Raw genomic sequence first — 20129 nt, 5'->3', positions numbered from 1 at the left:
CTCGTAGAGTGTAAACCACATATTAAGGACGTTTTCACCACATTCAATTCTTATTAGAGAAGACAAGAATTATGTTGTTTGAACGTAAAGTCTTATATTCGACCTGCTCTACGTTGAATAAAAGACTATATTTTTGTCGATTGATTTGATTTCTTTTCTTATTGATCACACGCTATTTGTCCAATCACAAATTTAAATTATCATTAAATTAGTAGTTAAAATTACATAAAATTCTTCTTGGTCTTCTTATCTTAACAACCCACTCGGTGACGCCGGCCATAGTTGGAAAAACTGACGCCACTGCAAGGGAGCAAGACGAACGGATTTTATGCTTCGTTCCTGTCGTGTGTAGACTGGCCCCTTTGGCATAGAAGTCTACATAATATTGTCAGACTAATATACACACATCTTATAACCATGAAAAACTTAGAACATTTCCCTTCTAAGATTATAAAGCTACTGAACAAGTAAGCAATAATGAATATTCAAACTTTATTAATTAGCTTGCTTAATTTTTGTCGAACGGTGTATAAGTAACGAAATGAAAGGATTTTTCATAGAAACTTCTCCAGCTAATTTTAATAATAAAACCTTGTAATATTACGTTCCATTCCATATAGTGCAAACTCACAAAAACTCATACGTGCTTATCCATTTAGGAACCGTTTCGGAGAAACCTTTCCGAAAGGTAAGCAAACACCATTCTCGAAATATACAAACAAAGTCCCCGGATGGAGGCAATGTCTCTATATGAAATCCGGTACTACTTTAAAGTAACCTCAGCCACCTAATCTTGTGCTCCAGTGCTCCAATTGAATGACAGTTCGGTATCGTTAAAGCTAACCGCCGGAACTCCTTCCACAGTTACCGAACGAAGGCCACAGCCCGGTTTCTAGCACCAGGTTTAGCTTTTCCTATTTAAGCCTTTCGGTTTGTAAGACACACTGGACCAGCAACCTTAACCGATCCGTATTGCATGAATATGCAATTGATGGTTGGTTGTTTAGGGATGCCTCCGGGCAGGAAAGGTTTTACTATGGCATAACGACAGAACTGCATCTGTCAGTTCTATTAAGCATCGAGCGCATGAGAGGAGTGCAGGGCATTTTCCATCAGACATCGTGGTTATCGTTGCTAGATGGCTTGGAGTTGGTTTACCATGAATTGCCCATCAGTTATTGGCTTGGGCCCGGGGTTATGGTATGAGAAGTGCAAGTGAGTGCTTAGCCTGGTGGGGTTGAATTAGATTAGTCAGGACGTTCGGTTCGTATGAAACCAATAGTAGAACAGTTAATCACAGCATCTTTTCATGCAAAGTGAGCAGACGCTTGCTGCAGTTCATTGTGGCAGTTAATAAACCTTTGATGTAAGTAAAGTTCCACGAAAGGCAAGGTCAAACGTTCAAGCGTGTTAATAGCTCTTCTTGAGAAAAATAATATCACGATTCTATGTCTCTTTATTATCTTCTAACTCCATAGCGAATATTGTTGATATTCGATTCTTATTCGCATCATGTGCGGCACCGTCTAGCGTGAAACATGAAACATCATTAGATCAAAAGCGGCCAATCAATCAACTGGAATCGAATCTGCTTTGCATAATGAGTTCCAACCGATGGTGTCGGTGTCCTTTTGACATTTGTATCCTCCCCAGCATCGTTTCCCTCAGCTCCGATCCGTGTTCGTTGGCTCAAGCCTCTCAGAATCGTTTGTTCTTTATCACTACTCTCGAATAGATAATTTGCATCCCATTACGATGGAACAAGTGTTGTTCTCTTCATCATCGTATACACACACACATATACACAGTCGTTCTTGTGCAGCTTCAGAAGCTGCTGCGGTTTCGGCTAGCTGGACCGATCTGCGGTCAGGTCCTAAGGATGTACATGACAGGACCGGTGCGCTGGGTGTTCGACGCTATACAAAACACAACATTAACGTCTGTTCATCTTATGTACATTACGAAGACACATTTGCGGTCATCAATGAGGACTTTATTGATGCTTTCTTTATGCAAAACTGTGGCCAGTGTTTTTCAATCTTTGATAAGACATGCTCTTTCCGATACACCACCCAATGACCGAAACAATCCGTGACGCAGAAAAATGGGAATTACCAAATTAAATTTTATGCACCTCAGCACCGGCGCATCGGTAACGGCTCGTTAAGGTTTTTTTTTTAATGTTCACAACACACCCTTATCTGTGCCCAGCTTCCGGTCACACCTTCCAGCGTATGATTAAAACACTCAACTCGTGCACTGCACCGTATCGTGCCGTTGTCTCGTAAAAGCAAAATACGATGAAAATACATAAAATTTCTCCCTTTCGTTGCGCAGGTTGGTACGTGTGCAAATGAGCTTCGTGTTGCAGCACGTGGCATTAAAATGTCCTTCCCCGAGGGTTTATGGGGATGTGTGGCGCGTCTTTATTGTCGCTGTACACGAACCGTTTCTACCCTCCAATAATGCTTCCAACGTCATTCTCTTACTTATTGGGTGAACCATTTTTCAACTAGCCTAACAAGCGAGAGGGAAAAAGCACGACAAAGATGACACGGTGCAAGGACACATTTTGTACCAAAAGAAGAAATGATACGAATACGGCAGGGGGTAGCGGAAGGAGCGGGAAGAGCAGCCGTAAATACAAACGGTAAACACTTGAGGAACGTGATTTTCCCATTATGTTGCGTCTTAGCGTCGTGAAACTAGCAAACCAAAAGTGGTTCGGTTATGCCCGCCGTTCGGGAAGGTTTTCCCAGAAGAACAGCTGATGAGTTGCAGTACAATGAAGGATTTTTCTATAAATATAGCCACAGGCGGACGATGCATACTGGAAGTAAATGCAAATACACATCGCCTAAAAGGTAGATAAGTAATGAGTCAGTTTAAACATTGCTTCTATCTACTGCTTATGAGGTAAAGTTTATTACTTAGTTGTAGTAAAGAGAACACTGCTAAAAGGAAGGGGCCTGTTTTAGTGTTTAGTGTCAGCGAAAGAAGGGGTGGAACGTGAAGGTATCCAATCCCTGCTGCCTTGTTGATTTTCCATTCGCAAGATGTGATGGTAATTGCATACTTTTAGGCGTGTTTAGACTTCACCCGAAGGTAAGCCGTTTTACTGGCACAATACACTTGGACAAAAGGCGTAAATCATATGTTTAGCAAGCGACGGATAAAACTAATTACATTAGCAGTCATGATAACTTTAAGAATATTTAAAAATAATAAGTTGTTCGAGACATTTCGCTGTTTGTATCCAAATATCAGGATTATGGTTGGATACCATGATACCGTGCGTTTAATTTCGAGAATCCTGTTGAATAATTGTGCCTTTCTTTAATCATGCTAGTCATCTAATAACTCTCTGTCACGTATTATGCCTCGCTGCCGTATTTATAATGCATTTATTAATTCAATAAATAAATTCCTTGGTAGTTTACCTTGTTTTACTCATTTGAAATTTTTAGCTAAATCTTTAAATTTTGTTAGCAAATATGCACGGTGAAACATTTGTGGTATCGAAAAAATACTTAAACTAGTTTTATTGTAAATTTCAATAACTTAATTTAATTCCTTCTTTTTTTTTTTGGTTCTGGCATCGGTTTTTTGAAAATAAGCTTTAAATAAAGAGTTAGTTTAATAAGTATTCTATTTGTATTTTATCATACGACAATAATTCAGCTTCAGCATTTTTTTTTTTTTGTAGCTGCCTAAAATTAATTCCCTTACTTTTTTGTAACCTTCACTTAACCTAATCAGTCAAGCACACTGCCTGCAGTCAACACTAAATCATAAATGCAACTCAGCGTCTGCTATTTGCACTATCTTAGAAAACCTCATTCCTCCTGTTATGATTTCTTTTTCAACAACGTAATTTATACCCTGTCCTCTTCGCTCTGCTCTTCTCTCGTCCGGTACACTAACGATCCGGAAATGTCGTCCATGCATGCATTTCCCTCGTCAAACCTCTATCCCATCGCCGGACGACGGACTCACAATTGGACTCAAAACTCGAACATACAAAACCACTCGACTGCACACAACAGTTTGCCGCCTGGAAAGGATCACAGGTACAGTAACCAATGCAACAAATATCCCAAGGTGGTCTTTCATGTTTTGTCCACTTCGGTGGAATCTCAAAGCTCCCTTGTTAGCTAGAAGATGGAACCATCACCTGCCCCGACCAATATTGTGGGTAAACTTTCATCGGCAAACATAAGAAATAGGCAAAGACGATGCATTTCAACTGCACTACAGTTAAATTCCAGGGAAGTAAAAATTGGGTGAACAAGTCAGAACAGGAAGGAAGTTTGCCATTTGGATGCCATCGTCGTCATTAGGCAAAGTTGTAAATTTAATTGTTGTAATGAACTGGGCAGAAAAGTTAGGCAAGTTTTGCCGCAGTGTGAAAAACTTGACAAGATCTTTGATTGCGTGCAGCAGAATTTGAGAAAAAAGAATCAAATTTGTTGCTGATAGTTTGGAAAACATTTCATTGCAATCTGTTCAATCTAACTAATTTGTCTTTAACTAGATTTCTCGAAATTAATATAAAATAAGAAGTAGGTACAACAATATGACACTGAATTTAGATGCATGAAAACACGAATGTTTTTTCCCCCGTTTTGCATACTTTTAGGCAGTTGATAAGTGTTTTATTGGCCTTTTAGAAGAACTAGATAAATTTTTCACATTTTTTTCCTTACCATATTTCAACTCCTTAATATCATTGCTGAAAGAACCGCTTTGTTTACAAAAATTTCTCTTCCACACAGGGTTCACTAACTAAAGCCTTCCGGATGAGCTCGAACTACAAACCACGGGGCAGCAATGGCGGAGGAAGTGGTGCCGGTTCCGACAAGAACAGCGTCTACAGTTCAACCTCACCGACACCATCGTTTAGCAGCAGCGAGGGCGGTATCTATGCCACGGTCGGTTCACTCCAAAGCCATCCGGCATTCTTCCACCACCTGCCACCACCGACATCCGCACCGCCACCGATCCCGGGCGGTGGGTCCGCCGCATCCGTAGGAATTCGTTCGATCGAATCGATGCCAACGGGATCGGGCCTAGCGCTGGAACGAGCCAACGCCAACAATCGTGTCAGTGCACCGCCGATGGACAGTGGGCATGCAACACTGCCAAAGTATGCGCAACATCGCCGGGTGAAAAGCATTAGCGATATTGAGATTCCTTCCGTAGGACCCGTCGGATAGGACGGATCGAGTGGTGCAAATGGTTTAAAGCTTTTCGTTTAGTTCGATAACTTTAATGCCTTGTTTTTATCATAATTTCGTATTTAAAGGTTGAGTTGTTTAATTTTTAAGAACTCTTATCCGGTTAGACGCCAAAAATCAGAAACATCTCCGTGGGGCGTTTGTGCAGTGGTGTGGGATGTAAGTCACCGAAAACTCGATTGAAAATTGACCACACATGCAAAACCTCTTTGCCGCAATCGACAAACCAAAGGGTGAGGGTAAAAAGAGGCAAAAGGATTCGTGGTTTTTTGGCGAGCATGAAGTGATGAGAGGACGACTTTTGTAACTACTGGGTACCCAAATTCCGGTGCAGCTTTCGCGGTTTACCACAAACCCATCAACGTTTGTCAACGCACCCGCTGGTCCGAAGTTTGGTGATGGCTTCCTCAAAACACCTCCCATACGGGGTGCTAACTTTATGATCTACTGGAAGGGAGACTTCCCGACGCAACACCCAGGAGGGAGTTGACAATTGCAATGCTATTGTAGTGATAGTTTAGTATATTATTTTATTTCATTATTTATTATTTGTTGGGAATATCTTTTTTCTGTTATATCGCATACAGGAGTAGATAGTAATACTAATTATGAGAATTTATTGATGATCCTTATTTTTGGCACATCCCACAGCGATCAGAGATGAACCAATTATTTCGATGAAGCAATTTTGTAACCAATTATAAACATTCCACGCCCCTCGACATATGATCGGATCCTAGCCCGGAAGCTTCTGGAAGTGTATGTGAAGCTTAACCGACTTCCGACGTTACGTTCCTACACTTCATCCACCCTCCCATTAATAAGCTGCAGCACTAATTAGAGCAGCGTGCGTTAATTTGAATTTACTGCGTTCGAATCGATTTGCGGTTGGCTCATGCTTCGAAGTGCAGATTTCGTTAACGATATCCGATGGAATCCGGATCGATAACAAGCAATTGGTTTGTGGCAGTGAGTGTATCTCCGTGTCTCTTACTATTTTTTTTTTCATCAAACTGGTGCTGGTTCAGTTGCCATTCTGGATGGCCGGCAGTGTGCAATCGAATTAGTAACGATAAACACAAACATTTAGCTTTACCCCGCATTAGTTTAACTTTTCAAATTTAATTTAATCCTAACGCATGCCTTTCCATATGTTACTTCATTCCAATCGAAGCGTTTTATTTATGAGCTCCATAATTAAATCATTTATCATTTTGCAATCGTTAGCATGTACGTGATTTCCAGCGCTCCGTATTCCTTTTTTTTTTTTTTTTAGTGCAATTTTTATCGATAGACAGCTCCATCCATTTGTAAGCTAATGCGTTCGTAATCATCATTACCTGTAGCGGAAAGTGACACAAGGTTAAGTGTGTTTTTACCTAATGTGGTAAACACACATAACGCTACTCAACATATCATTCAGCTGCTGACAGGTGCTGGATGGACGATGGACTAATGCTTTTATGCTCGTGGATTATTTTTCTCGGGATAGATGGTGATGATCGATAGTGGAACTCAATTTCGAAGAATCAAAAGACATCTAGATTAGGGTATAGCACTTTTTGCTCACCTTTAGCTATCGTACGATACGGTCCTCACAAGTGTAGTAAGCGAGCGAGATAATCAACACTAAGCAGACAGATAGAAAGGAAATTCAAGAGGGAAAAAATACAGAAGAAAACAAAATTTTGGCGATGATATCTTAAGTGGTATTCAAATTTAATGCATCGTCATACGTGTGAGCGTAAAAACAAATATATCTTCTCCGGTAGGAATAATGTGAAGGAAAACGCGGCTAGACTAAGTATGAATTTAATGGGCTCAACAACAAAAAGAAGAAAAATGATTTAGTAATTAGTAAGCAAGTATTCAAACGTGAAGCAAGTATTCAAAGTCGAGAAAGTGCAGAAGAAGAAGCAAAAATGGTGCGACAAAAAACGTTGCTGTATTTATTGAGAACCATATATTTTGTAGTCTTATATAAATTCACTTATCGTCACTAATAAAATCAGTACACACTCTTTCTTAACCAAACCCAAAACCAGTACGAAACAAAATTGCAAATAAAAGCAGGTTGAAAGTAAAATAATGAGCTTCTTTGTGTTACGGGATTAATTTGAATGGAAAGAAACAGTTTTATTTTTATTTTTTTTTAATTCATTATAGCTGTTCAATAAAAGCTAGTAAGTTTCTGGAATTTAGAACGCGCAGAACGTCGATAACCCCAGTTATAGTTTTTTGCAAATAATATCCAAAAATATGAATAGGAATAAAGGAAAGAGACATGTTCATATTATGACTTGCAAATATAATAAATATACTTTCATTTCTAAACGTAAAAGAAAACATCAATCTTATGCTAAAATATAGTAAAAATACGTTTTTAAACACGTTTATCATTTGTTTTCTGATGCGAAATGATGAACGCTCGCTACTGCCATCTGGCGGTCGATAGCGAGAACGTTGCTAGCACCAGCAGTGATGCCAGCAGAGCAATGTGTGAGGAATATTTTCTTTTGAATATAAAGGCCGGGCTACATTGATCGTACTCGCAAGCGTAATTTTTATATTCACTAGCGCATCTGGCGGCGACCAGCGCAAGCTAGATGTGGGTATAATTTAAGTGCCAAAATTATTCATGCTTGGTGTCTCATCAATTTTCGACCAGGCTGTCTGTATGCCGTAACACGTGCTATTTTTATATTAAATGTATACAAATAGGCCGGTAAATTTTGCTTACAATTTTATAAAAAAAAAAGTTCTACCAAGCAATATGACAAAGCCGTTCCTCATGAATAAAAAAACTCGCTCTATACTAAAAACCGCTACAATACCAAAACGAACAACCAGTTTCACACACTCTGCAATGTAGTTTAAATGATGAAATAGATGGACAAACCCTACAACAAATTATTTAAGCACTTGTGAAACCTACAAACACTACATTTTTCAATAAAATGTTCAGCTCAATTGCGGCCCCGAGCCGAGCCGGCGATTCACAGACAACAGTTCACACACACACACACACAATTTTCGTTAAAAACAGTTGTACTTACTATTTTTTCATTGCGTCCACTGCTTCCTGCTTGTTCCATGGCTAGAAATACAATATGTATGTTAAATTACCACATATTTTCAAAAAAACATACACGACAAAATATCGAACATACTCACCGAGCTGTTTGTTTACTGGTTTGTGATCAAAATTATAGGCTCCTCGACCCAAAACGCTTTTTGACAGATAAATTATACCAGCCTCTAGCTTCGACCCGCCGCCGCTAGATGGCGTATGCGTTCACAAAAATTACACTCAGGAGTACGATCAATGTAGCCCGGCCTTAAATAAATACGATTTCGGGAATGCAACTCAAACCAAAAAAAGAACAATTTTTACACATCTTTAAATGCAAAATATTTCCTTTATGTTTCTATATAATTCACAACTAAAGTAACTGTTTTCTCTCTCACATCCATTGTGTCGAGCTCAGTTACTTAACCCTACCGTCAACGATAACACTTTGTAAAATATTGCAAAAAACTGTATAAACTAAGGTATAACATGTTTGACATCGTAGTTTCATTAATCATTTCAATTTGATTTTCATTGCTTTGTTTTGCAGTTTTGTTTGTTGCTGTCTTCTGATTGTGACGAACAGTTTGTTGCTTTCTTTTTTTCCTATTTACTTAAATATTTTACAATTAGATTAAAATTTAAAAAAAATATTTTTTTTCCTCTGAAGTACATCACAACCAAAGTCAAAATTTATTTCGTGTTTTATGATCTTTTAGCCATCAGTATGAACCACGTGTATGCTCACTTTTATGCTCTCTACCACTCCACCGCGCTCGGCTTACGCGAGCTTACCATAGGTCAAGACACACTCTCTCTCTCTCTCTCTCTCTCAAGGTGCCGTTCGCGCACGGGCACACATTTTCATCTCAGTGCTGATCAGAGCAGAGTAACCAGAGGCCGTCGTTACAAGCAACACACGTTGCTCCGTGCATTCGTCGTTCGTTACATGCAGTCGAACAAAGTTTGCAGAAACTGCATTTTGTGTGTTATTTTAAGTATACAAAAACACGAAACGACCAAAAAGGTAAGCATAAAACGAGTGAGCTTAAGCTAACTACCTTCATGAAGGAAAATAAAAAAAAATTCGATCGTTGAACGGCAAGAGAGTATGCTGCTTTCTTGGCAAACGAACACGAATGCGTGAGCGTCGTCTTGTGGCCGCATGTAACGGGACTTTCTTCCGTCCGGCTTGCCGCATACCTGTGGCTTGCAGAGAATCATCGCACTGAAGCATAAGACGAAATAGGAGGGTTTCATCTGGGTGAATGTTATTGCTTTGTGGGCTGCTGATGTACGGGCCGAATACAGCCGACTGTCGTCATCATCATCATCATCATCTGAATCGCTCGGGTAGAAATATGCACTGGCCGGATGCTAAGAACGTAAAAGAAGCGAACAGAAAACAAAACGCCGTTTGCAAAGAAATTATCTCTCGTTACGGTTCAGGTTTGAAAATAATGGATTCGGTGTGGAGTGTTACAGCAGAGAAGGTTAAGTTTACTGTGTGGAGAAAAAGGTATTTTAAAATAAAACTTACGGCCCATAGCGCATTGTTGGAATATTACAACCGATGAAGGAAGCAAAATCACTTTGAAAGCGTGTTGTTCTTGGCACCGGGCAAACATTCGTGGTGACATACTTTGGATGCGCGCGTGTTTAAAACGGTTTTTTCGTGCCCCTTCTCCAGTGAAAGTTGTGAATTCCTAACACGGTGCGTTGTAGCTGTGCTCATTTGCTGCAAATCTAAAGCTATTTGGAACACGACGGTGATAAAGACGATTTTTGAGTAAAATAACCTGAGGAACCCTTAGGATCATCTACATCTACTGTAGCGACGGCGAACCTATCAGATTCGACACACAAAACGTTTCTTTTTAGTAGCAAAAAAGAGAAAATTGTGCTTATCAAGCTGAACGCAACCGCAACTACCCCAACACATCTGTGATAATATTTACGCACGTGCATTGTTCGCAAACTACTGCGGCTTGACCATTGGAACACTGACGTGTACCTTGGGGAGTTTTCTAGACATGATTCAAACGAATACAGTATTTTGCTAGAAAGAAAGTAGGCCGGTGGCCTAGTGTACAATGCAGTGTGAAAAGAAGTTGTGCATAACTATTTGTGGATGTAGTCTGTAATGCTGATTTCCAGATATTAATTCTGATGTAAGCCTGCTCTTCAAATAGTATTTGAAGCAATTACAATAAAGTGAAATGTATGTTCCAGATAATATGGCAATTTGGCTTCAACTTGATAGGGACACTTTCCTGCCAAAAATCAACACTCTCCCTAAACCCCTTTTCACAATGCTATACTCTTGCAGCCCCAGCAAACGAACATGGGCGAAAAGCTGTCCCCCTCCCCGGTGGCAACAGCGGAACCCACCAGCAACGGCAAGGAGGTGCCTAAAGACAAAACAAAGCATCGCCGTAACAGTAAGGAAGAGAAACAATCGTCCACCAAGAGGGCGACACTGAAATGGCAACCATCACAAGAGGGCGACGCACAGGAGCGTAAATCCATCCTAACGGCCTACATCCTATGGCTGTTTGGTGGTGTGTTTGGTGTTCACCATTTCTATCTGCGCCAGGATCGCCGTGCATTCCTGTGGTGGAGTACGCTCGGATATTTCGGCATCGGTTGGATCGCAGAAGTACTGCAGATACCGTCCATGGTGCGGGATGCCAACGAGGATCCGCGCTTTGTGGAGGAATTTAACGCCAAGCTACGCACGAACCGGAAACCACCATTTTCTACCTGGCGTTTCCTGCTGGCGATCATGATCGGTTACTGGTGGGGTCAGATGATCATGATTGCGATACCGCAGGCGGTATTTTTCGGTGTCGATTGGGGCTTTCTGCATTGGCTGATCCCTTTTGGAGTTGCTCTAGGTAGGTAGCTATTCCTGAGGTTAACTCGGTACTAGGTTTTGCCGCTTTTTGATCCCTTTTTGATCTTTGAGCTGTAATACCAAATACAAATGTTCAGGTTGAAGGAGAATTTCTAAGTGAACAAACTGTTTTACCTATCCAACAGGTGTCTGGACGGTGGGTAATATGGGACGCGAGAAGGGTGTCTTTTGGCATTGTCTGGTAGCATCGTATGGTTCCTACCTTTCGCGATACTTCATCATGGACGAGAGTTACTGGTTCACGACGATGGCATTCTGTTGTGCGCTGGCGTTCGACCACTTCTCCAAGAAATGGAATCTGGAAGTTCCGAAGAAAAAGCGTCTTACCAGGTAAAGTAGGAAGCATTACAAGATACTCAACCAGTTACTTAACTCAAACAAACAACACAATTCCCTTCATTACAGACGACTAGCCACGTTAACCGCAGCGGCAGTGATCTACCTTTCCCTGTGGGGTTGCTTTGTTTACTTCAATGGCACAATCACGGACAGCGAGGGTGACGAGGTGCCGGTACACGAAGCTTTGTACAACTTCCTCAAATCACCCTGGTGGACGGATCTGAAGCAAACGCTTTACGATACGGTACAGTTTGCGAAGCATCACGGTTGGGCGGAGGTTTGGAAACAAATCATCGACTCGATGGATGCGGACGGTGAGCAGAACGCGTACAAGGTGTTGGGCATCAGTGCGACCGCTTCGCAGAACGAAATCAACACACTGTGCCGCAACCTGTCGAAGGAATCGCACCCGGACAAGGTGAAGGACGAGAGCAAACGGCGCGCCGCGGAAGAACGGTTCATGGAGATACAGCAGGCGTGCGAGGTGTTGAGCAAAACGCGCAGGAAGCGCCGCCAGCGGAATAAGAAATCGGACGAACTTTAGTGCGGTTGGATAAGACAGAAAGTGGATTATGTACATAGTTTCGGAGGAGTTTCGAAAACCGAACTTACTGTATGCAGATCAGTACCCGTAGTTTGACTGACAATGAATAAAATATTTAATTATTTACTACCTAAGCCCGATGGATTTCTTTTTGAGTTGTGTAATGGAAGAGGGCTGATAACAGATCGATAACAGATCTAATTTCCTCGTGAAATTGAATTACTGACATCAGGCATTATTATCTCCGAAACCTTATCGGACAGATGTGTCCGATGAAGAAGAAAGGCAAATTGCAAATTATTCTTCTCGAGCCACCAGGTTCCTCCTTCACGCTATCTTCTCTTACCCATTCCGCATTATGAGCCTCTTCATGCAGGTACCTTCGCAGGCACGTTTTTACCACACCAATCATTACTTCACAGGCACTCGAACCGAATAGCAATGGTTGCGAAGCGGCACCTTCAGTTTTTGGTCCTCTTAGGGATTGCTTTGCTGACATCCGCCAGCACAGCCACCGATAACTTGTTTCCACTTTCGATCATACACATCAACGATATCCATGCGCATTGGGAGGAAATTGATACGGCCAGTGTGACCTGTGATCCGAAAAGTGAAGAGGCTGCCAATCAGTGTCTTGGAGGGTACGCCCGAACGGTTACGATCGTGAAACAATTGCTCCAGTCTCGTACGAATCCGGTCTACCTGAACATAGGCGATAACTTCCAGGGTACGCTTTGGTACAATATACACCGTTGGAATGCGACAGCGTTCTTCCTCAATCTACTCCCAGCGGATGCTGTGGTAAGTTACATCGGTTCGTAACTATCCTTGGGAGAGCAGTATTCAACGAACTTTCACTTTCTTCCGTTAGACTGTTGGTAACCATGAGTTTGATGATGGAATTGCTGGTGTGGTCCCATTCTTGGAAGCTCTCAAATCGCCTGTTCTGCTAGTAAACGTAGACAACTCGAAAGAACCTTCCTTCAGCAAGTTCCGCCCATCGATGGTGCTGGAGCGTGCGGGACGAAAAATTGGTCTCATCGGAGTAATTCTGCGCACCACGTACAACATGGCGGACACGGGAGCACTACTGTTCGAGGACGAAGCAGAAACGGTACGCAAGGAAGCGGATCGTCTTGCAGCCGAAGGTGTAGACATTGTGATCGTTCTCTCGCACTGTGGTCTCGATGTGGATCATATCATCGCGGCGAATGCGGGCTCAAACGTGGACATTATTGTTGGTGGACATTCGCACAGTTTTCTGTACACGGGACAGAACGATAAGATTCCTATGGCACCCGCCTCCGAGTATCCGACCGTGGTCACGCAAGCCGACGGACATCGGGTGTTGATCGTACAGGCGTCGGCCTACACGAGATTGGTCGGTGACATTGTGCTGTACTTCGATGAGCAGGGAATCGTCCAGAAATGGGAAGGTAATCCAATTTATCTGTCGAACGAAATCGTTCCGGATGCGGAAATAATGGAAGCGATCGTACCGTGGAAGGCGGCCATTGATGTGGTGGGCCAGCGTACGATCGGCTCGACGGCGGTAGATCTGTTGAAGCCACCGTGCAACTTTGGTGAGTGTGTTTTGGGAAATTTGATTGCCGATTCGATGGTGGAAGCGTTTGTACCGCTGGCGGAAGAGGGCCATTGGACGTACGCATCGATCGCAGCGATCGCCATTGGTCGTATTCGTCAGAGTCTAGTTCCTGGAGGTAGGTGTATTGCGATATAACACACAAACTGGACTAGAACATCTTCTAACAGTAACTTAATTTCCATCAGATATCTCCTTCAAACATCTAATCGAAGTGCTACCGTTCGAGAATCAACTCATCTGTTATGATCTGCGAGGCGATCAGTTGGTCGGGCTGCTGGAACATGGAGCCGAGCTGTCTTGGGATGAGCATCGGTTCAACGCAAAGAATCTGATGCACGTTTCCGGTTTGCGCGTCCGATACAATGTCACTAACCCGATTGGATATCGAGTTCTTTCAGTCGAAGCGCTTTGTCAGGATTGTTCCGAACCAAGTTACGCGCCGGTAGAAATGTTTAAGATGTATCGTGTGATCACCGTATCGTACCTAGCCGATGGTGGCGATGGATTCGAGATATTCCCAAGATACGGAACGAATAAGGTCGTTGCTCCGGTCGATGATGTACAGGCCTTCGAGGAATACGTGAAGGCCCGATCACCCGTTGCTCCCGTGCTTGAGGAACGTATTCAAATATTCACCTAAAATTGCCATTTAAAACACGAAAAGCGGAAAATAAAAAAGCAATTGCCTGTACTCTAAACTCACGTGCTTGAGGTGTTTCTATATTCGTGATAGAAGGATGACTATGCGAATGTGTCCCACGTTTGCTACATCTGTTTAGTGTGATTGAAGTTTATAATCCTCCATTATCTTGAAGACTCTCTTCTCTTCTCTCAAGATGATACGAATGTCATGATGTCTGGGCTGAGCGGCAAGCTCAGTATCTTATCTGCTAAAAACCCTTCACCGAACAAATTGAAGACAATCGACGTTATCTTCTACCAAACCAACTGATGTTGATGATGATGATGCCCACAATGTCTTTCTGACTTATTCTGCTTTTTATTTTATTTTAGAAAGAGTAAAAAATATTGAAATACCCAATTTAACACACATCATGTCACCCCAACTTGTATTACAATTTTATCATTCAAACGATCAAACCTGAAATTTAAAACGTGGGAAGCAAATTCAGCCAACGAAAAAGCTTGCAACGGAGAAACCCGAGAGCCGGAATTGTATATGGTCCCCCTCCGCATCCGGCGGTACACACAGCACAGCATTATCGCTTCACCTTACTGATCGGGTTTGCAAGGCTTACTCGTGGTCTACTCCCTCTACTCACTGCTGTTGTGGTCGAGGTGATGGAATTGATTTGGTAGTGGTAATGAAGGGCATACGAATGAAATCGATTTGGAGGCGGAATCTTCGGAGCTCCATTCGCTTGGGAACTTCCCAGTTTCGCGGCAGATTTTGCACAGTGAGCACACAAAACAGACCGCGCTCGCGCTTGCTCACTACGCAAAAAAAATGGTGCACAGTCATAATTCCTTCCCACGTTTGACGGTCGTTTGCCTTTTTGCCAAACTGTTAGTGTTCGCTAGCGGACAGGAGAATCTCTTTCCACTGTCCATCGTGCACATCAATGATTTTCACGCACGTTTCGAGGAGGTCAATGAGGCCAGTGTCACGTGTGATTCATCCGGTGGTGAGAAGTGTATCGGTGGTTACGCACGAACGGTGACGGTCCTGAAGCAGCTGCTTGCCGAACGGCCCAATCCAATCTATCTCAATGCAGGCGATAACTTCCAGGGTACGCTCTGGTACAACATTCACCGCTGGAATGCAACGTCCACCTTCCTGAATATGCTTCCGGCAGATGCGATGGTGGGTTTTGCGGGATTCGGTGTGTGATGTACGGTGCTAGCTCTTAAACGCGTTCTCTTATCTTCCTGTTGTAGACCATCGGGAACCATGAGTTTGATAATGGTGTGGAAGGTGTAGTGCCGTTTCTGGAGACGATCCAATCCCCCGTCCTGCTGGTGAATGTGGATAACAGCAAAGAACCGGATTTTAACCAGTTCAACAAAAGTCTCGTTCTGGAGCGTGGTGGACGCCGGATTGGTGTGATCGGAGTAATACTTAGCACGACCGACACGATCGCCAACACGGGAGATTTAATATTCGAGGATGAGGTAGAAACGATCCGAGCCGAAGCGGAACACCTAACCGATCTCGGCTGTGACATTATCATCGTTCTATCGCACTGCGGAATCGATGTTGATCGTACGATAGCGGCTAATGTAGGTCCACTGGTGGACATTATCGTTGGCGGTCATTCACACTCATTTCTGTACACTGGGGATCATCCTACCATTCCAATGAATCCGGTATCTGAATATCCGACCGTCGTATCGCAACCGAGCGGGCATCGGGTGCTGATCGTCCAAGCGTCCGCCTACACGAAGCTAGTGGGCGATATCATCCTGTACTTTGACCAGCAAGGCATCATTCAGCGCTGGGAAGGCAATCCAATCTATCTGAGTAATGATGTCGTGCCGGATCCAGCCGTCGCTCAAGCGCTGATACCGTGGAAGGTTGCTGTGGATGAAATCGGGAATCGGCGGATTGGTGCTACGGGAGTTGATCTTCAGAAGGCCACCTGTGGTTTCGGTGAATGTAACCTGGGAAGTCTCATAGCAGACTCCATGGTGGCTGCGTTTGTGCCGCTTGCTCAACCTGATCAGTGGACGTACGCATCAGTCGCGGTACTGGCAGTCGGTGGTATTCGTGTTGGTCTGTTCCGCGGAGGTGAGTACGGAAACGATCGTCAACGAAGGACACGTTTGCTAATATTGCTTCCTTCCTGATCTTACAGATCTTGCCTTCAAAAATCTGATCGAGGTGTTGCCGTTCGAGAATGCGCTCGTCTGCTTCGATATGCGCGGCGATCATCTAATTGAGCTGATGGAGTACAGTGTGGAAAAGTCCTGGGATGAGGATCGATTTAATGGAGCCAATATGCTGCAAGTGTCCGGACTTCGCGTACTGTACAACGTTACCAATCCGATCGGTGAGCGTGTGCTGGCGCTGGATGTACTGTGTCATGCGTGTGACGTGCCCAAGTACGAACCGGTCGAACCGTTCCGCAAGTATCGTGTTATAACGAACTCGTTTTTGGCTGATGGTGGCGATGGATTTACGATGTTCCAACGGTATGGTCAAAGGAAAGTGAATGGACCGGTCGATATTGATGCGTTCGAGCGATACGTCCGAGAACGGTCGCCTGTATTGCAGGGTGTGGATGGGAGGATTACGGTTTTAACGTAATCAGCAATAGTAGATACATTTTATAGAATCACATTATCATGCACTAGTACATCTGAAATACAGTCATCTGATCAAAAACCTCTATCTGTGTCGCATCTAATAATCCTTAACCGTTTAATTCATACGTTCCTTTCTCAGCCTCAGTCGAACTCGTTCAATCACAAACGAAAACAAGCTTATCGGCATCCGAAATAAATAACTCAATTCATCACGATTGATTGACGATAGGATGATTTATCGCACGCCCGTGGTGGCCACGCGTATGAATGAGAATCTTTTCCGCCGTTGACGCACTCCGTGAACATCGTATAACTTCTTATCACACTTACGGTAGACTGGAAAAAATGGTTCCGATCCTTTACAAATGGATAAGACGAGACTGTTGATAACAAGTTGTGAAGTGGGGTAAATAATTATGATCAGTTCAGTGTGTCATAGTGGATGGCAAGCATAGATAGTAGATTGATCTTTAGCTTGAGCTGGATCCAACCTCCGTTAAGTGCTGCTGTCCTCCATGAGTGCTCCCCTATGAAGAAGGCGAACCCCTCTTGAACTGCAATGACCCAGCAATTATGGAATTGTTTTTCGATGCTTGATCCTTGTAGAATAAATCCGTGTCGGGAGGAGGAAGATTACAGAACTACTATCTTCGCTATCAATCGAGAATGCGAAAGTGTCCTACATTCGACGTGTGTTATGCGTTCGCAATACTTCAGGCGGCTAAGGAAATGAGTATAAATATCAATGGACGTTTACTCCAACGCATCAGTACCTTGCCGTTTGTGTTGAACCCTTCACCATGAGATCCTGCCAGATATTCACACTGTGTGCAGTATTGTGTATAATTTCCGGTAAGAATAACATTGAACTTTACTGACATCTCTAATGCCTAAGAAATAAACCATTCTTAACAGCCCATCCAATGCCGGAGGATGATGACACGAACAACCGAGTTGTAGGTGGTACCGATGCTGCTCCCGGTTCGGCTCCTTACCAGGTTTCTCTCCAAGGACTATTTGGACATTCGTGCGGTGGTTCCATCATTGACCGAGACTGGATACTTACAGCTGCTCACTGCGTTCAAACGACGAGCCCAAAGTTACTCAAGGTGCTTGTAGGCACCAACAAGCTCAATTCCGGTGGTCAACGGTACGGTGTGGAAAAGTTTTTCATCCACAGTCGCTACAGCATTCCAGCATTCCACAATGATATCGCACTGGTGAAGCTAAAATCGACACTGCAGTACAACGATCTTGTACAGCCAATTGTTTACTCCGAACGGGAACTTCCGGAAAATGCCACATTAAGACTGACTGGCTGGGGACGGCTATCAGCGATCGGATCGATCCCTAATAATCTTCAAACGATTGATTTGAATTACGTGCCGTACGAGGAATGTAAGCGTCTACACGACAACAGCCCGAATGTGGACATTGGACATGTCTGCACATTGACGAAGAAGGGAGAGGGTGCATGTAACGTAAGTAGCTGGTGCTTTAAGCCTAATGCTTAGTGGCGCTCGTTGATGAGGCAATCTATTCCACTTGTTTCAGGGCGATTCGGGCGGGCCTCTTGTGTATGAAGGAAAGCTTGTTGGTGTGGTGAACTTTGGTGTACCGTGCGCCAAGGGCTTTCCGGATGCGTATGCCAGAGTGTCATACTATCACGATTGGATTCGAACAACGATGGCTAATAACTCGTAAACTTAGCTATCGTTTATAGCTTTAGTTTAAACCAATAAAGACTTTCTACCATCCCCAGGAGGTTGTACGATAATTCTCGTCCATTACCTATCGGAAGTTGTACAAGGAGTTTGAATGAAGACTTAAGTAACTTGTTTAGCTTGCAGTCAGCAAAATCTCATGGGATTAGAAAAATTAGTCATTGTCTGGACCCTTGAGCAATATCTCGATCAGTCCCCTTGTCAATAATACCTCATCATTGGAACGATGACAGCCTCTTAACCTGTAACGGCTCTATGGAGCTGTTTCCGAATCTTAATCCCGACAAAGTCTACGCTGTCCCTAAGTGAGGAAAAGCAGATTAACAATCTACTGTCTCCTAGACACTGTGCATTTGGTGCGGTGATTCCGTAATACTTCAAACAATGATATAAATATAAAAGGGCACTGCCATGAAGTCATTAGTTACTTACCGGTTCTGTTGAAGCTCCCATCATGAGGTCCATCCAGATTTTCACTCTTTGCGCCGCTTTGTGTATCAGCTCAGGTAAGACTAGAATGCTGCCCATTTTTCCAATAACTCTTCCAACTGAAGCATAAATCCTTTATCTTTCAGCCCATTTTACGCCCGAACTCGATGATGCCAACCGTCGAGTTGTTGGTGGTTCCGATGCTGCCCCAGGTTCCTTTCCGTACCAGGTTTCTCTCCAAGGATTGTTCGGACATTCGTGTGGTGGCGCCATCGTTGACCGACAGTGGGTACTCACCGCTGCTCACTGTGTTCAATTTTCGTCACCAAAGCTGATGAAGGTTCTGGTGGGCACAACGCAGCTCAACGCTGGTGGTCAACGTTACGGGGTGGAACAGTTCTTCACGCACAGTCGGTACAACACACCGAAATTCCACAACGATATTGCACTGGTAAAGTTAAACACGACACTAGAGTACAGCGATTTCGTACAACCCATCCCGTACTCCGAACGCGAACTACCGGAAAATGCAACGCTTAGGATGACTGGCTGGGGATTGCTGTCTACGATCGGACCAGTTCCTAACAACCTTCAAACGATTGAATTGAAGTACGTACCGTACGAGGAATGTAAGCGTCTGCTCGAGGACGATGTAGTCGACATTGGACACGTGTGTACACTAACGAAGGAAGGAGAAGGTGTATGTTTTGTAAGTTGTGTGACCGATTTTTTTTGTACACAGTTTTAGCTCCCCCTTTACTTATGAATCATTTCGTTCTCCTTTTAGGGTGATTCTGGTGGACCGCTTGCTTTCGAAGGTAAGGTTGTGGGTGTCGCTAACTTTGCCGTCCCATGCGCCAAAGGTTTTCCGGATGGTTTTGCCCGCGTGTCATATTATCACGATTGGATTCGAACGACAATGGCCAATAATTCATAGACAACAGTGCAATAACATTCGTTTCGTTTTTACGGATCGATTTTGATTACTCTTCAGTG

The 20129-nt window shown here is 43.4% G+C and overlaps 6 protein-coding genes across 6 annotated transcripts in view; all 6 read left to right on the top strand.

The window, feature by feature from the left end:
- Positions 1-5216, top strand: part of LOC126561501 (kazrin) — a 49211-nt gene extending 43995 nt beyond the window's left edge. Inside the window, exons 13-14 of the mRNA XM_050217682.1 lie at positions 4047-4070; positions 4776-5216. Coding sequence (XP_050073639.1) covers positions 4047-4070; positions 4776-5216 — 465 coding nt within the window. The remainder of the gene's footprint in view (positions 1-4046; positions 4071-4775) is intronic.
- Positions 5217-10640: 5424 nt separating this feature from the next.
- On the top strand, positions 10641-12113 carry LOC126562371 (dnaJ homolog subfamily C member 22). Its single transcript, XM_050218847.1, has 3 exons — positions 10641-11204; positions 11350-11554; positions 11630-12113. Exons 1-3 carry the CDS (start codon positions 10652-10654, stop codon positions 12105-12107), a joined length of 1236 nt encoding a protein of 411 aa, XP_050074804.1. The 5' UTR covers positions 10641-10651; the 3' UTR covers positions 12108-12113.
- A 435-nt stretch (positions 12114-12548) lies between these two features.
- On the top strand, positions 12549-14361 carry LOC126561020 (apyrase-like). Its single transcript, XM_050216969.1, has 3 exons — positions 12549-12908; positions 12979-13828; positions 13899-14361. Exons 1-3 carry the CDS (start codon positions 12549-12551, stop codon positions 14351-14353), a joined length of 1665 nt encoding a protein of 554 aa, XP_050072926.1. The 3' UTR covers positions 14354-14361.
- Positions 14362-15181: 820 nt separating this feature from the next.
- On the top strand, positions 15182-16981 carry LOC126561977 (apyrase-like). The gene is made up of 3 exons (XM_050218373.1): positions 15182-15538; positions 15613-16462; positions 16530-16981. Exons 1-3 carry the CDS (start codon positions 15182-15184, stop codon positions 16979-16981), a joined length of 1659 nt encoding a protein of 552 aa, XP_050074330.1.
- Positions 16982-17900: 919 nt separating this feature from the next.
- On the top strand, positions 17901-18684 carry LOC126562926 (chymotrypsin-2-like). Its single transcript, XM_050219527.1, has 2 exons — positions 17901-18461; positions 18535-18684. Exons 1-2 carry the CDS (start codon positions 17904-17906, stop codon positions 18682-18684), a joined length of 708 nt encoding a protein of 235 aa, XP_050075484.1. The 5' UTR covers positions 17901-17903.
- Positions 18685-19158: 474 nt separating this feature from the next.
- Positions 19159-20129, top strand: part of LOC126561019 (chymotrypsin-2-like) — a 260072-nt gene continuing 259101 nt past the window's right edge. Inside the window, exons 1-3 of the mRNA XM_050216968.1 lie at positions 19159-19210; positions 19280-19842; positions 19921-20095. Of these exons, the coding sequence (XP_050072925.1) occupies positions 19159-19210; positions 19280-19842; positions 19921-20070 (765 nt within the window). The 3' untranslated portion in view covers positions 20071-20095. The remainder of the gene's footprint in view (positions 19211-19279; positions 19843-19920; positions 20096-20129) is intronic.

Source organism: Anopheles maculipalpis, chromosome 3RL (assembly GCF_943734695.1).
Source record: "Anopheles maculipalpis chromosome 3RL, idAnoMacuDA_375_x, whole genome shotgun sequence".
In the NCBI taxonomy this organism is placed as follows: Eukaryota; Metazoa; Arthropoda; class Insecta; order Diptera; family Culicidae; genus Anopheles; species Anopheles maculipalpis.
Note: the sequence above shows the minus strand (reverse complement) of the source record. Positions and strands in the feature narration are given on the sequence as shown.

What these genes read in the sequence shown, in the direction of transcription:
- LOC126562926 (XM_050219527.1), top strand. Translation starts at nt 17,904, where the DNA reads ATGCCGGAGGATGATGACACGAACAACCGAGTTGTAGGTGGTACCGAT. An exon ending in AGGGAGAGGGTGCATGTAAC is followed by an intron (nt 18,462 to 18,534) that starts GTAAGTAGCTGG and finishes CACTTGTTTCAG; the next exon opens with GGCGATTCGGGCGGGCCTCT.
- LOC126562371 (XM_050218847.1), top strand. Translation starts at nt 10,652, where the DNA reads ATGGGCGAAAAGCTGTCCCCCTCCCCGGTGGCAACAGCGGAACCCACC. An exon ending in CCCTTTTGGAGTTGCTCTAG is followed by an intron (nt 11,205 to 11,349) that starts GTAGGTAGCTAT and finishes CCTATCCAACAG; the next exon opens with GTGTCTGGACGGTGGGTAAT. An exon ending in AAGAAAAAGCGTCTTACCAG is followed by an intron (nt 11,555 to 11,629) that starts GTAAAGTAGGAA and finishes CCTTCATTACAG; the next exon opens with ACGACTAGCCACGTTAACCG.
- LOC126561020 (XM_050216969.1), top strand. Translation starts at nt 12,549, where the DNA reads ATGGTTGCGAAGCGGCACCTTCAGTTTTTGGTCCTCTTAGGGATTGCT. An exon ending in TACTCCCAGCGGATGCTGTG is followed by an intron (nt 12,909 to 12,978) that starts GTAAGTTACATC and finishes TTCTTCCGTTAG; the next exon opens with ACTGTTGGTAACCATGAGTT. An exon ending in TCAGAGTCTAGTTCCTGGAG is followed by an intron (nt 13,829 to 13,898) that starts GTAGGTGTATTG and finishes AATTTCCATCAG; the next exon opens with ATATCTCCTTCAAACATCTA.
- LOC126561977 (XM_050218373.1), top strand. Translation starts at nt 15,182, where the DNA reads ATGGTGCACAGTCATAATTCCTTCCCACGTTTGACGGTCGTTTGCCTT. An exon ending in TGCTTCCGGCAGATGCGATG is followed by an intron (nt 15,539 to 15,612) that starts GTGGGTTTTGCG and finishes TTCCTGTTGTAG; the next exon opens with ACCATCGGGAACCATGAGTT. An exon ending in TGTTGGTCTGTTCCGCGGAG is followed by an intron (nt 16,463 to 16,529) that starts GTGAGTACGGAA and finishes CTGATCTTACAG; the next exon opens with ATCTTGCCTTCAAAAATCTG.